The sequence below is a fragment of the Amblyraja radiata genome, chromosome 17, assembly GCF_010909765.2.
Source record: "Amblyraja radiata isolate CabotCenter1 chromosome 17, sAmbRad1.1.pri, whole genome shotgun sequence".
Classification (NCBI taxonomy): Eukaryota; Metazoa; Chordata; class Chondrichthyes; order Rajiformes; family Rajidae; genus Amblyraja; species Amblyraja radiata.
This window is the reverse complement of record NC_045972.1, coordinates 8584664-8601332: the sequence shown is the minus strand read 5'-3', so window position 1 is coordinate 8601332 and position 16669 is coordinate 8584664. Positions and strand designations below refer to the sequence as shown.

The 16669-nt window shown below is 43.5% G+C and overlaps 1 protein-coding gene across 1 annotated transcript in view; it reads left to right on the top strand.

Moving 5' to 3' along the window:
• The window catches only part of piezo1 (piezo type mechanosensitive ion channel component 1), a 293127-nt gene that overhangs the window by 169353 nt on the left and 107105 nt on the right, over positions 1-16669 (top strand). Inside the window, exons 6-8 of the mRNA XM_033036504.1 lie at positions 4319-4499; positions 5386-5599; positions 16347-16512. Coding sequence (XP_032892395.1) covers positions 4319-4499; positions 5386-5599; positions 16347-16512 — 561 coding nt within the window. The remainder of the gene's footprint in view (positions 1-4318; positions 4500-5385; positions 5600-16346; positions 16513-16669) is intronic.

Sequence of the window (16669 nt, the reverse complement as noted above, 5' to 3'; positions counted from 1 at the left end):
TGATTGGGGGAGGGGGGGGGAGCTCTAAAGTCAGCCCGTGGAAAGACAATAGATGATTGCAATCGAGCCATTCACAGTGTATAGATAAATGATAAGGGAATAACGTTTTGTGCAAGGTAAAGCAAGTAAAGTCCGATCAAGGATAGCCTGAGGGTCACCAATGAGGTAGATAGTTCAGGACTGCTCTCTGGTTGTGGTAGGATGATTCAGTTGCCTAGTAACAGCTGGTTAAAAAACTGTCCCTGAATATGAAGGTTTGCGTTTTCTCACTTCTATACCTTTTGTCCAGTGGGAGTGGGCAGGGTGCGACCCGTCCTCGATTATACTGCTGGCCTTGCCGAGGCAGCGTGAAGTATAAATGGAGTCGATGGGAGGTTGGTTTGTGTGATGGTCTGGGCTATCCACAAATTCAACACTGAACTGTTACACATATAACAATGAACACATTAAGCAAAGGATGAGGAAGTGGTTCCCATTATGATTTGCAGTTTTTTTATTTCCAGAATATTAAGGGAATATTTTAAAGAACACATAATTCATTTCATTTCAGGATCAATCAGAAAGCATTGCTGTATTTTTCGCAGAATTTTGTTGTGAAATCTAATGGTGATTGTGGATATCCCGACACTCATTATGTCAAAACTTTACATCTAACAGTGAGTGAGTGAACGAGTTAGTGAAGTCAACCAGTCAGATATCAAATGAAGCTAATTCACTAACTTTGAATAAATTTGTATATATCATGAATTTTTAGCCAGTGCGAGAAATCAAGGGTAAGATAAGATGACATATGATGAAAGAAAGAATGGGAAGACTGGGCTTCTATTCACTGGGATTTAGAAGGATGAGAGGATATCTTGTAGAAACATATACAGTTCTTAGACAGGGTAGATGCAGGAAACATTTTCTGCATGCTGAGGGAGTCCAGAACCAGGGGACAGTTTAAGAATAAGGGGTAGGCCATTTAGGACTGAGATGAAGACAAACTTTTTCACCCATAGAGCTGTGAATCTGTGGAATTCTCTGCCACAGAAGGCAGTGGAGGCCAATTCACAGGATCTTTTCAAAAGAGAGTTAGGTTTAGCTCTTAGGGCTATTGGAATCAAGGGATATGGGGAAAAGGCAGGAATGGGGTAGTGATTTTGGAAGATCAGCCATGATCATATTGAATGGCTCAAAGGGCTGAATGGCCTATTGCAACTATTTTCTATGTTTCTGTTTCTAGAAAGATAGTTTGGAAAAATAACATAATTTGCAACAAATGATTATGTTTTGCAAGGTATACAAAAAAGCTGGAGAAACTCAGCGGGTGCAGCAGCATCTATGGAGCGAAGGAAATAGGCAACGTTTCGGGCCGAAACCCTGCCTATTTCCTTCGCTCCATAGATGCTGCTGCACCCACTGAGTTTCTCCAGCTTTTTTGTGTACCTTCGATTTTCCAGCATCTGCAGTTCCTTCTTAAACATTATGTTTTGCAACATGTGCGGTTGGTGGGCCGAGCCGGTCGAGGGCGATGAGAAGGCCCTGTAGCAGCCTGGGGCTTGCCTGGATCGGGAGCCACTCCAGTACATTCAGCGTGTGGCCCGGTCTTTGGACTATTTGTAAATAGCGCCAAAATATGGCGACTTGTGCATGTGTGGTCCACACAAACAAAATGTCACTATGTAGTGCACATGTGACAATAAAGCACGGTTGATATGTTTAAGAAGGAACTGCAGATGCTGGAAAAATCGAAGGTAGATATAAATGCTGGAGAAACTCAGCGGGTGAGGCAGCATCTATGGAGCGAAGGAATAGGTGACATTTTGGGTCGAGACCCTTCTTCAGACTGATGGGGGGCGGGGGGCGGGAAGAAGAAAGGAAGAGGCGGAAACAGTGGGCTGAGGGAGAGCTGGGAAGGGGAGGGGAAAGAGGGAGAAAGCAAGGACTACCTGAAATTGGAGAAGTCAGTGTTCATACCGCTGGGGTGTAAACTCCCCAAGCGAAATATGAGGTGCTGCTCCTCCAATTTACGGTGGGACTCACTCTGGCCATGGAGGAGGCCCAGGATAGAAAGGTCAGATTCGGAATAGGAGGGGGAGTTGAAGTGCTGAGCCACCGGGAGATCAGGTTGGTTGTTGTGAACTGAGCGGAGGTGTTGGGCGAAGCGATCGCCAAGCCTATGCTTGGTCTCACCGATGTAGAGCAGCTGACACCTAGAGCAGCGGATGCAATAGATGAGGTTGGAGGAGGTGCAGGTGAACCTCTGTATAAGCAGGTATATAGGGGATCCTTGTTAGTTGAAGGTATGCAGATTATAATGATGAATCACTTGCAGCTCATATTAATCCCTGCAATGACAGATTTTGTATTATGATCAACAGGGCTGGCTCACTATCGCAACTTGTAGCTGAAACACCTGGGGGAGTCTGCTATTTTAACATCATTTTCAAAAGTAGTCTTTACATTTAAAATGGGATAATTTTTGTCTTCATTAGTTTATAAATGAATGATCTAATCATGAAAGAAGGGGAGAATTATACAGTATACACACTTTAAAAATGTTGTATTGTTTGCTGCCTATAATTTACAAGGCCCATTATCGAACATGCTGTCCTCCTGATTAATATTACTGAATTTATGCTTCGTTGTCACCTTCCCCTCAGCTGACAATGAACCATTCCACATTTCCTTGATCATCGTCTACTTTGATCTGTCGTTTTCACACCTTACTCTTCCATATCTCGTTTCCCTCTCCCCTGACTGAAGAAGGGTCTTGACCCAAAATGCCACCCATTCCTTCTCTCCGGAGATGCTGCCTGTCCCTCTGTGTTACTCCAGCATTTTGTGTCTTATCTTCGTCCTAAACCAGCCTCTATTCTGCAGTTCCTTCCTACACATGTTTTGATAAATTCAGGCTTACCACATCCGGTGCCAAATTAACAGATAGTCTCTGTGGCTTTTCAGTGTCATACCTCTAAAATAACACCCAAATAACTGGTTGTGCTGTATCTTTTAATGTGATATAGGACACAACATGGGCTAGAAGATGGACACAAAAATCTGGAGTAACTCAGTGGGACAGGCAGCATCTCTGGAGAGAAGGAATGGGTGACGTTTTGGGTCGAGGCCCTTCTTCAGACTTTAGAAAGGTCTTGACCCGAAACGTTCCCATTCCTTCACTCCATAGTTGTTGCCTGTCCCGCTGAGTTACTCCAGCTTTTTGTGTCTATCTACGGTTTAAACCAGCATCTGCAGTTCCTACTTACACATCATGGGCTAGTATTTGCTGCGTAATGCCTGCAGGTGCAGGTGCAGTGGTCAGCATTTTTAATTTACATGGTGCATTGCTTGAGATTCCGATGTGAATATGCAAATCCCAAATTTGTTGGCTGCACTTCACTGGGAATTCCATGGCCATGCCCTCATGTTGGACGGCTCCATTGCATTAGTAGCTATTCTGGGGAATCTGCCAACTGAACATGCACCAATATTTCTTTAATGTTTCCGAATGTCAGGAATAATCAGGAGCATTCAAAGATCTTGACAGTTGTCTAAGCACAAGAGCGTGGCAGAGACGGCTGGTGCTTTTTTATTTATTTTGTGAGGGTTGGTTTGTTCTAACGCACGCATTTGATGCCATTGCGTTGGGCCCTGCTGTTGCGATATGATACGATAGAACTATATTTATCCCAGGAGGAAAATTGATCTGCCAACAGTCATAAAACACAAAATACATGAAACATGAAATTAAAATGACGAGTGGAAAGGTTTGGGGGATGTACAAAGATCGGGGAGGGGGGGGAGGGGGTGGGGGGGTCAGTCTCAGTCTATCCCATGACAGAAGGAGGAGGAGCTGTAAAGTCTGATAGCCACAGGAAGGAAGGATCTCCTGTGACGTTCTGTCTGGCATCTTGCGTCCGATCTAAGAATCTTGCATTGGGATTGGCTTTAGACTGCAAGTCCGGAAAAGGCAGGACCTCCCTAACACAGTTGTCTGTAAGTATTGGCCCATATCCCATACATCATGGAAAACTACATGAGCTATTCAGTAATATATACAGGTTTTACTAATGTGTTTAGCTTATCGGTAGTGTTATAGCAAAATAAATCAGCTAACACCTTTGGTTAGTTCAATTGTGCTATCACATAATGCTGTGACATTTACTGAGCTGCAGGTTAACGTTGCATTTATTTGTTTGGAATGTTCGACATCCTTTTGGACTTCACTTCCACAATGTCTGAAGAAGGGTCTCGACCCGAAACGTCGCCAGTTCCTTCCCTCCAGAGATTCCAGCATTTTGTGCCTATCTAATTATACCTGTTGTGTTTGACTTAGGAGGATGTGGAAGAGGAAGGTTCTGAGTTGGAAGACGCAGCAGAGGATGAAGAAGATGCAGCTGAGCAGGAGAGACGGAGACAAGCCCGTTTGGCCGCATTGGCACGGCTGCGAACTGCGGCACAAAAGCTTCTTGAAGCGACAGGGAAAATTGTGGCCATTCTCCTTTTGGCATTAGCTGGTAAATATTTCAGTGAAGATTGTTGAGTCACCCATTGCACTGCATGACTCGCTACCTTTCAGATAATGGAACAAAGTCCATGTATGATGTATCAGTCTGGTTGCTGCTGAACCTGATTCTGGTCACGGTTATTAAACAAACAAATTATTATCCGCATTGATAACTGATAAGTACCTCTGTACTTCGGAGACTGTGCTCTTGTTTTGAAGTGGTGGACACCCTTCTTCGGTCAGGTGCACTAAACCCGATTATATGTTAGGACAGGGAGGCACAGTGGCGCAGCGGTAGAGTTGCTGCATAACAGCGTTTGCAGCGCCGGAGACCCGGGTTTGATCCCGACTACGGGTGCTGACTGTACGGATTTTGTACATTCTCCATGTGACCGCGTGGGTTTTCTCCGAGATCTTCGGTTTCCTTCCACACTCCAAAGACGTACAGGTTTGTAGGTTAATTGGCTTGGTATAAATTGTCCCTAATGTGTGTAAGATAGTGTTACTGTGCGGGACCGCTGGCCGGTGCGGACTCGGTGGGCCGTAGGGCCTGTTTCCATGCTGTATCTCTAACCTAAACTAAACTAAACTAAACATACTCTGTCTCTAGAATTTGCTTCCATTGACATCAATGGAACTAAATTTTGAAGGTGAATTATAATGAATATCTGCAGCAATGTATCTTTAGTTATTACATGTGAATGATGATACAGTATGTTTTACAAATATGTCCAACAACTGAATAAAAGTGATGTTAAGGTCGGTGACTACCAGGTGAGCAGAAGAAATAAAGTTTGAGAAATATATTGAAGTTACTGTAAGACCATTACAGATATCTTGCTGCATGTTTACTTTGTAATAATATTGATGCTGTTTCTGTTGTTTTAATTTTGCAGGAATTACAGTTCCATCTGCATTCTCTGGAGTTTATTATTTGCTTTTCATTGGAATTTGCACATGGTGGGCCTGTCACTTTCCAATGAGCCGTATTGGATTTAACACAATATGTGTTATGGTTGCGTTTTACACTGCAGGCCATATCATCTGCCTGTATATCTATCAGACTGCATTTATCCAGGAGATGTTCCCCTCTGATGGACTCTGGTCGAGGTAAGGAAATGCATTAACTAAAAGATGAATGTATGTGGTCATTATATCCACCAAAATGATTCCAAACTGTTTTAAGTTGTATTGGCATGGCGGGCATTGTACAAAATATACCTTGTACTTTGAATGATGTCCATATTTAATATCTTTGGTACAGCTTTGGAAAGTTCCCCTCTCCTGGGTTTCCTGTGCTGGGAAAAATGATAGAAGAAGTAATTTGCAACAGGGTGGAAAAGATACATCTTCTAGATGCGCTAGGACGCATCCTCAGTGATGTGACCTGGGGTCATCGGGTGTTTCGGGTCTCACAACATCAGACACCCTCGCCCAGACGACCCAGCCGGGGTTGATCAAGCCCCGATTTGTGTCCCAGCAACAACCCCCCACGGTTCAGTCATCTTAATAACTATTCTGCAGGGGTTGGGAGACTCTAGTGCGTGGAGGGACTGGGCTCTGTGGGGTGAGTCCCGGCCGGGCTCCTCTTGCGTCTCACCAGGTTCAAGGCCTGTGCGCTGCACCTCTTTCTCCTTCTCCGAGCATTTCATTCTCGCCTGATGGATTTTTAGGCATCTTCCTGATGAAGAGATAATTATTTTGGCTGTGTCTTCCGTCTTGATGGTGGTTGCTAAGATGAGCATGGTGTTCCAAAACTGGACATTTAACATATATTGAGATAGTTCAAACAAAGGCAGTGCATAGTGATGGAGTTGGTAGCAAAGGCAGGGTATTTATGGTGACAAAATGTATGGTAACAAAAGATGCTTTTACTTTTCCTGATGTTAGTGACCAACAAAAGATGCTTTTACTTTTCCTGATGTTGGTGACCAACTAAAGGTGCTTTTACTTTTTCCGGATGTTTGACCACAAAAACGAAGCAGTATTGGCATCAATAGTCCAGCAGCTAGATTGGCCTGGGTGTCCTCAGTTAAACTTGGAAGCTGCTCCCATGTCTCTCATTTAAGTCATCTGGATGTAAATAAGGAAGTGGAGAGCAAACATGCAATGGTAGGGAACAGGAAGGCAAAGTGGTTTTCGAGGTACATTGGTAAGGTCGCACAGCAGAACAATGAACTTTCCTGGGAACTCTGTGGGTTTAAAGGAAGTGGGAAATATACAAGCACTCAGGACCCTGGCGGCTGCTGTAAACCTAATCATGTTCCCGGCCTTTGATATTCCCAAAGCTCAGATTAACTCCGCTGACTCAGATCCCGGGCTGTGGTTGCACGCCCCACTTGCACTCTCAAGCCCCAGCTCACATTAGGGATGAATGAATGAGCCACATGCCAGGCAAATCCAGATTTCTAAAGTATCAGATTCTTGATTATCAGAGTTGTTGCATATTATTCACATTCTTTTGCAATGACAAGATATTCAAAGTAATAAAATAGCACATTTTTAACATGGCATAAGAAATAAAAGGCCACCAAATTAGCTTGGCTGAGCTGCTGTGATTATCAGAGGTTTCATTAATTGCATCACCACCAGGTTTCCTCTGGAAAGCAGCCTGCATATCCAAGGAGTATTCACTCCCTGGTCATTCCCTCTTCTCCCCTCTCCTGTTGGGCAGAACATACAAAAGTTTAAAAGCATGGACCACTAGACTCTGGAACACTTCTACCCCACTGTTATCAGTCTACTGAATGGTCCTCTCCTAAGCTAAGGGAATAGTCTGATCTTCCAACTTACCTCATTGCAGCCCTTGCACTTTTTTCCTATCTGACTTTCCATGTAACTGTAACGTTATAATGCTGTCTATATAATATAATAAGTCTACATTCTGGACTCTGGTATTTCTCTCGTTGTACAAGCACGTGTATGACTTGAATGGACGTGTAAGGTATGATTTGACTAGGTAGCTACAAATAAACATTTGCACTGTACACCGGTACACATGATAAAAATAAACCTATACCTAGAACAATATTTTCAGAATTTGCCGAAATAACAAAATCCGTAAATCCTGGTTAGACTCGGCTGGTCAGACTGCGTCTGAGGAGAGGAAGAGGAAGCATCCATGACCTGAATTACTAATCAGCATCAACTGTCTTTAGACTAAGTTTACAGTATTACAAGGGGCGGCATGGTGGCGCAGCGGTAGAGTTGCTGCTTTACAGCACTAACAGCCCTGGTCCGATCCTGACTACAGGTGCTGTCTGTAGTGAGTTTGTATTTTCTAACCGTGATCACGTGGGTTTTCTCCAAGATCTTCAGTTTCCTCCCACACTCCAAAGACATACAAGGTTAATTGGAAGGTTAATTGGTTTGGTGTAAATGTAAATTGTCCCTAGTTTGTGTAGGATAGTATTAATGTGCGGGGATCGCTGGTCGGTGCGGACTCGGTGGGCCGAAGGGCCTGTTACAACGCTGTATCTCTAAACTAAACTAAACTATTGTTTAGTATGTAGGAAGGAACTGCAGATGCTGGTTTAAACCCAAGATAGACACAAAATGCTGGAGTAACTCAGCGGGACAGGCAGCATCTCTGGAGGGAAGGAATGGGTGCAATTGTCTGTTTGAAGAAGGGTCTCGACCCGAAACATCAACCATTGATTTTCTAGTTACAGGTTGAAAGTGAACTGATTTGAGTATTTCAACTTCTGTTCATTTTTCTTTATTTACTGGCTGGCTGTTACAAGGACAAATTCTTGATGTATGTAGCTCAGCATCTTATTAATTAGGAATAACACTAATTTCATTGCTACTTACAGCTGGAATAAATTATATTCAACAGTGGTTATGGTCATTTGCCATTTCCCGTCTGCTTCAGTGGTGCTTTGAAGCCGGTCCATTAAGCTTTCAGTCTGAAAAATCATTGCTATTTTTCCAATGTGTAGCCTAAAAGTAAAGAAACATGGTCAGCATTTTCTGCAGCTGGACATGCTGAATTGATAAGGCTGGTTGCAGACTCTGTCACTTGTTCATCTCTTCCCACACCTGCTTGTCTTGGTGTCATTCTCTGGTATCACTAAAAAGGACTAAATTAAATAGGACTTACCAGGACTTACCTGGACTTTTATCTTGTCTACTCATCTGGACGCCCGCAGCGGCGGCTGCGGAGGGTTGAGGTCCCGACCACGGGGGGAAATGGAGAAGGACTGGCCAAATGTTGTGCCTTCCACCACAGTGGTGAATGCTGTGGTGGATGTTTATGTTAAATTCTTATTATGTTTTCGTGTGTTCTTTTTTCATTGTACCGCTGCTGGCAAATTCATTTCACTTGCACTTTATGTGCAAGTGACGAATAAAACTGAATGATTGATTGATTGAAATAAACTCTTAAAATATTACAGGTTTACCGGCCAGCGTATTCCAGTGGTCATCCGAGAGCCCTTTGTAGGCATATGTAGATACCTTGTTCCTTGTTCCTGTCTGTATCAGTTTTTAGTTTAGTTTGGAGATACAGCGTGGAAATAGGACCTTCGGCCCACCGACCAGCAATCCCCGCACATTAATACTACCCTGCACACACTAGGGACAATTTTACATTTCTACTAAGCCAATTAACTTACAAACCTGCACGTCTTTGGAGTGTGGGAGGAAACCAAAGAAACCAAAGAAACCAAAGATCTCGGAGAAAACCCATGCAGGTCATGGCAAGAATGTACAAACTCCGTACAGACAGCACCCGTAGTCAGGATCGAACTCGGGTCTCTGGCGCTGTGAGGCAGTAGCTCTATCCCTACGCCATTGTGCCACTCCAAGAACCGGCATTTCTGCTGTCAGCCATCTGAGACATTGGCTCCGTTTTTCTCTCTCTCTGCCAGTATAGCCTGACCTACTGGGCATGTCCCACAGCCCTGCTTTAGCAGAACATTACATAAATAGAACATTCAACTACCTCGAGGTGCCAACTTTAATCATTTGTACATAGCCTATCATTGATATTCTCTCTATTCTACATGTCAATCCTGACATGTAGGGCGGACAGATGTAGAGTTGTTGCCTTACAGCGCTTGCTGCGCCGGGAACCCGGGTTCGATCCCGACTACGGGTGCTGTCTGTACGGAGTTTGTACGTTCTCCCCGTGACCTGCGAGATCTTCGATTTCCTCCCACACTCCAAAGACGCACAGGTTTGTAGCTTAATTGGCTTGGTAAATGTAAAAATGTCCATAGTGGGTGTAGGATAGTGTTCATGTGCGGGGATCGCTGGTTGGCTGAAGGGCCTGTTTCCCTGCTGCATCTCTAAACTAAACTAAATTCCCTTCTGTCTCTGCTAATTACACTAACTTGTTGTCTCTCTTTCTCAGTTCTAATGATGGGTGCTGAACATGAAGCATTGAATGTTTCTCTTTCCACAGATGCTGACGGACCTCTTGAGTATTTTCAGCATGTTCTGTTTTTATTCACGTATAGCTTTTCCCCATTACAAATGGAAGCCAGGTGTGAAACTACAGGAAATCTATAGTGCAGTTACAATATCGGTGTCAACAAATAAGATAAGGGGAACTAATAGTGATCATCTGTTGAGGATTATCAAGTTAGTATGACATTACTGCTTTTAAACTCTGCTAATAGGAATTAATGCATATTAGTTATAATTGCCACAGAAGACGAGTTGTCTGAGAATTTATTGAAAGCAGAAACTTGAAACAAGAGATCCCAATGGTTTAAGAAAGAAATGCAGATGCTGGAATAATCGAAAGTAGACAAAAAATGCTGGAGAAACTCAGCGGGTGAGGCAGCATCTATGGAGAGAAGGATGAAGCGACGTTTCAAGTCGAGACCCTTCTTCCTTGGAAGGAGTCGAGGGGGGAGGTAAAGGGACAGGTGTTTCATCTCCTGCAGTTGCAAGGGAAAGTACCTGGGGAGGGATGGTTTCGGTGAGAAGGGATGAACTGTCCAGGGAGTTACGGAGGGAGCGGTCTCTGCGGAAAGCAGAAAGGGGAGGAGATAGGAAAATGTGGCCAGTAGTGGGATACTGTTGGAGGTGGTGAAAATGTCGGTAGATTATATGTTGTATGCGACGGCTGATGGGATGGAAGGTGAGGACAAGGGGGACTCTGTTACGAAAAGGTGGATGGGGAATAAGAGCAGAGCTGTGGGATATAGAGGAAACCCTGGTGAGAGCCTCATCTATAATCGAAGAGGGGAACCCCCGTTCCCTAAAGAATGAGGACATCTCGGATGACCAGGTATGGAACACCTCATCCTGGGCTCAGATGCAGCGTAGACTGTGGAATTGGGAGTAGGGGATAGAGTCTTTACAGGAAGCAGGGTGGGAAGAAGTGTAGCCAAGATAGCTATGGGAGTCAGTGGGTTTGTAGTAGATGTCGGTCAGTGGTCTGTTACCTGCGATGGAGATGCTGAGACCTAGAAACGGTACGGAGATGTCGGAAATGGTCCAGGTGAATTTGAGTGGTGAAGTGGATGAAGTCAGTGAGTTTTGAGATTGACTGTAGTGTGATTTATCACAGCTGGATGCTTGATGCAGCCTTGTACATGAAGCCATGCTTATTGTCCACCATCTTGGACTACAATGATCCTAGGCATAGCCTTAATAGGGAGGCTGTTAGATGCCCATGACCCCTCAAAACTCACTTAAATACACATGGGAGACTGGTTTTCACCAATTGACCAAAGGAATTGAAAGCAGAGACAAGATTGATGCATTTATGTTATGAAAAAGAGAATTTGTTGGACATAGGCAGTAAGATGGAAAGGAGATGAAGGAAATAAATAAAAAGTGAAAAGGAGAAAAGACTATATCAGGATAAAGGATTAGAAAAAGGAATACTGAGTGAGGAAGTGAAAAGGACAGTAAAAGGGAAAGTTATGGTGGATGTCTGTCAGTTAATGACAAGAAGGGGCCTGAGCCATCGAGGTTTGGACCTTAGTTCTCACACTGGTGAACACCTCAAGGCTTACACCGTATCAGATACGTCAGCACCTGAGGTGGCCGGCAGAAAGGTAGGCCCATGAACTGAGGATAGGATCGTGTTGGAACCTCCCTCCCAAAGTTTACTGAGTTCACCTTTAGTTACTGGGTCAGTTTACGATACCTCACATGACTGCTTTTCCCTCTTACCCCTCCCTCCCCAATATCTCCCCCCCTAGGCGTCAGCCTTAAATTATTAATAGCCCGTTACTACAGCAACGTTGAGGACAGTCGTAGCAACCCGGTTGTTGACCAGCGAAGAGCTCGGTTGACAACGTATAACAGAAATGAAGGCTGTGCTTTGATAACCGCTACAATCCAAACCATTTCTACACAGTAGTCTTTGCGCCTAGAGTTCCTCAGATGGAAATCTTTAGTTTCAGCTGGGCACTTGGCACACTTGAAGCAAAGTATTTCCATTCAGGGAGAGAAATAATTAAGGAGTGAGTCACACTTGGCCGCTTTCGGGCTTGGTTATAGGCTGGTACCAGCAGATCATGGGATCACCTGTCTTTTACTTTTGGCTGGGAAGTGATGTTTTGAACTGCTTAAAGAGGATTTTTTTTCCCACCAAACACACAGAATGAGAGTTTGCAAATTGTGAATCACATGAGTGCTGACTCATGAGCAACTGTTAGTTCTTAAGTCAAATTTCCAAGTGTTACATACTTTAATTCTTATTGCTCTTCTGCCTCGTATGATTGCATTAACTGGCAGCACACGTTCTCAAGCAGTGCCTTAATGTACTCCTTTTATCTCACACCTTCTGTTGTGGTCCCGTTATTATATTTTCAAGAATAACGCTCAATTTCTTCCAGGCTTTTGTTGTTGATGTACTGTAACTTCATCCAAAGGATTGGAAACACTTCAGTAAATCGCCAGGGCATGCATTGACAAGGCATGAATGAAACATGATTGCATTTACATTGGTGTTGAAATTAGATAGCATCAGGCTGAGTATTACAGTGGTATGCATTTGAACATTTTCATGCCACCTGCAGTGGAATGTGATAATAGCTATTTCTGGGTTTTTGCAAGTTATTCAGAAATTCAACCAGGGAGATCCAAGAAGGAAGAAGAAAAAAAGGGGAAAGGATTAGATCAGGAAACAATGTTTAAGAAGGAACTGCAGATGCTGGAAAAATCGAAGGTAGATAAAAATGCTGGAGAAACTCAGCGGGTGAGGCGGCATCTATGGAGCAAAGGAATAGGTGACGTTTCGGGTCGAGACCCTTCTTCAGACTGATGTGGGGGTGGTGGGGGCAGGAGAATGGGGATTCTGAGTGAAGAAAAGATGCACTTGCAAAAACCATAATAATTTTCTCATCCAATGTGCATTGTGTTTCACTCCGAGTTAAGTAAACATTTGGTTGTATGGTGCTTAAATAAACATTGTTATACAATTTAAGCTCAGGCCCAAAGTGTCTGTGCCATGAATGCTCTATTGTTAAAGAAATTACGAAGGGATTAGTGCTTTCGCAGGTGGGAGCAGCAAAGGTTATAGCTCCACTCTGGTAATTCCACAGAAGATAGAAAATAGAACAGTACAGCACCATAATAGGCCCTTCGGTCCACAATGTCTATGCCGAACATGATGCCAAGTTAAACTGATCCCATCTGTCTGTACATGATCCATATCCATCTATTCATTGAACTTTCATGTGCCTCTTTGCAAACCTCTTAACCATCCAGAACTAAGGGCCACAGTTTAAGAATAAGGGGACGGAGGAAACACTTTTTCTCACAGAGAGTTGTGAGTGTGTGGAATTCTCTGCCTCAGAGGGCGGTGGAGGCAGGTTCTCTGGATGCTTTCAAGAGAGAGCTAGATAGGGCTCTTAAAGATAGCGGAGTCAGGGGATATGGGGAGAAGGCAGGAACGGGGTACTGATTGGGGATGATCAGCCATGATCACATTGAATGGCGGTGCTGGCTCGAAGGGCCGAATGGCCTGCTCCTGCACCTATTTTCTATTGTCTATTAAACACCACTATTATATCTGCCTGGTGAAGGTGTTGATGGGTTTTACATTTGCCATGAATAAGCTTTTATATCGATTGGAGGGGAAAAAATGTAATTGTCTCACTTTCAAGCTGCGATGTGCTCTTGTTGATGGTGCCATCTTGTGACTCAAAGTGAAAATAATCATTCAGGGATTCCTGTGGAAATATTTGGATTCCATGTACACAAGTTCCTTCGCCCAATTATCTGAGAAATTTCATACAGAAAAATTGTGAAATATAAGACAATAAGCATGCCAAAATCATTGCTTCCTTAGTGAATCTGAAAGTTTATAATTATTATATATATCATGTTTGAGATTACATCTAGATATAATTTCTTTATGCTCATTAATATTTTTATAAGATGCAAGTTGGGTTATTCCACCAGTTCTTTTTTTTTTTGCATTGACTGCACTCTGCTGATTTTTGTCAGTCATACTTTCAACATTATTCATGCACAGAGCAAGAGTGAGGCTGGGTTCTTGCTGGTAAAAGCTGGAGGCTCTTAGTCGTACAGGTCTGTCGGTTAATCAGCTTGGGTTTGTATACTTGGTAGAAGTGTGAAATGTCCCTAGTGTGTGTAAGCTTGTGTTAATGTGCGGAGATCACTGGTCGGTGTGGACTCGGTGGGCCGAAGGGCATGTATCCGTGCTGTATCTCTAAATTAAAATAGACTGCTGGTATTTGCTCTTTAAATGGTGTCAGCTTGGGATTTCCACAAATGTGCAGTCAAATGTGGAAAACTGGCAACAATTGGCAGAAAATGTTTTGAAATGCCACACATAGAATTGGGAAGACACTCCATAGAGTGATACAGTGTGGAAACAGGCTCCTCAGCCCAACTTGCCCACACCGCCAACATGTTCCATCTACACTAGTCCCACCTGCCCGCGTTTGGTCCATATCCCTCCAAACCTGTCCTATCCGCAAACATCCCAGTATTGATGTTGAGCAGTACTCTAGTGCTGGATTAGAATTAGTGTATGATCTGTGACCCCAAAGAGTTCAATGGAGATTATAGGGCTTTGGGAAAGAAAGGAAAGGGGTGGGGAAGTCCCTTTGCTGAAAATGTTAGTTTTGTTTAATGATTTTTCGTTAATTTTTCATAGTGTTATTAAAAAAAAATCCCAAACCCTTAAAACTTTGACCCCAACTGCAGCCATGCTGACATTGGCTGGCCAAACATTCAGGGGCATCTTGGAGGTTTAACATCTTCAGCGCATTCTCGGATGCACAGCACCTGCCGTTGCTCAGGTAACGTTGATCGAGTCCAGGTGGCTTTGGGCCTGCACAGTAGGCCAGAGCATCTGGACCAGGTAATTGGGTGAGTGTGGTGGCCGTAGATGGCAGGATTGTGCCACTGAGACCTGCCCCAAAGTATTGAATCAAAACAAAATGCTGCATGTGCTGACAACTTGAAAAAACCCCACAAAAAATGAATGAATGAATAAATGAATGAATGAATGAATAAGTTCATTGGCCAAGTATATACACATACAAGGAATTTGCCTTGGTGCTCCGCTCGCAAGTAATAACACGACATACAGTAATCAATTAAGAATAAAATATAAAACATTAAAACATTAAGAATAAAACAATATAATTTAAACATGTGAATGAAATGAAATGCCAGAGCAAAAGGAGGCTACAGACTTTTGGTTATTGAGTAGAGCGACTGCTCGTGGAAAAAAAGCTGTTTTTATGTCTGGCTGTGGCGGCTTTGACTGTCCAGAGTCGCCTTCCAGAGGGAAGTGATTCAAAGAGTTTGTGGCCAGGGTGAGAGGGGTCAGAGATGATCTTACCCGCTCGCTTCCTGGCCCTTGCAGTGTACAGTTCGTCAATGGGGAGGAAGGTTGCAGCCAACAACCTTCTCTGCTGATCGAACGATTCGCTGCAGCCTCCGGATGTCGTGCTTGGTGACTGAGCCAAACCAGATCATGATGGAGAAGGTGAGGACAGACAGTATAGAATTGGACCATCAAGACTGGAAATATTCAGCAAGCATCTTAGGAAAGGGAAAATCTGAGATATTTTAGCTTGTGATACACAAGAGGTGATATGGATGCAAACTGCGGAACTGGAAATAATCAGAATATTTTTTGTGGCTTTGGATCCATAGTTCTCAAAGCGTTCGGCCATTGGACATTGGTTACATCAAGCCTAGGCCAGTAGCAAGTCAGTTTAAATCCTGCCCTTGGAGAAATTGGTCCCAGCTCTGCTGTGGTGGAACCCACCAGCACCCTCATGACTCCTCTTCCACAGAGCTTGTTCTGGGGTTCCAGGAATCTGGTCTTTGCTGCAGCAACTTGTTGGCCATAATGCCGCCATCTTCAGTATCAGTTTGTAATGTTTGAGAAAGAACTGCAGATGCTGGAAAAATCGAAGGTAGACAAAAAATGATGGAGAAACACAGCGGGCGAGGCAGCATCTACGTAGAGAAGGATTTGGCGACGTTTCAGGTCGAGACCCTTCACCAGCTGAGTTTCTCCAGCATTTTTTGTCGACCTAACATAGTCCGTAATGAAGTATTTCTCCATCTGTGACCTCCCTCCATGATTTTGTGTTGGAATTTAATAAGAGTCTTGACCCAAAACGTCGCCTTTTCCTTCGCTCCATAGATGCTGCCTCACGCGCTGAGTTTCTCCAGCATTTTTTGTCTCCCTTCGATTTTTCTAGCATCTGCAGTTCTTTCATAAACACAGGTCTCTGTTTCTTCTCTGTTTTGTGAATCCAAGGTTTAACACTGCCTAGTATGAGAATAAGGTGGATCCTAAGTTCTACTAAAAAATATATTTTACAGTATAGATTGTTGTTCAATTTTTAACATTTAATCATTTTGGGTACAATAATAATTTGAATCCTTGTATTTTTAGATTGTTTGGCCTGAAGGATATTATCCACTCAAACTGCAGCCATCCTCATGAGCTTGTCCTCAATGTGAATCATACATGGCCAGCGTTTGCAAACTTTGCAGTGTTGCTGCTACTTTATTACTCTGTAGCATCACTGTTGAAGCTGAAGAAAAAACCAGGCCCCACAGTAAGTGCAAATTGAACAGTTTAATGGCAACGTACTTTAATGTTCAAACAATAGTAGTTGAACCTCACTGTTCTTTCCTCTTTGCTCGTTGGCCATAAATTAGATTGCATTACTTACTGCCTCTTTGCAATTTTTCTCACTTTTCATTCCTGACATG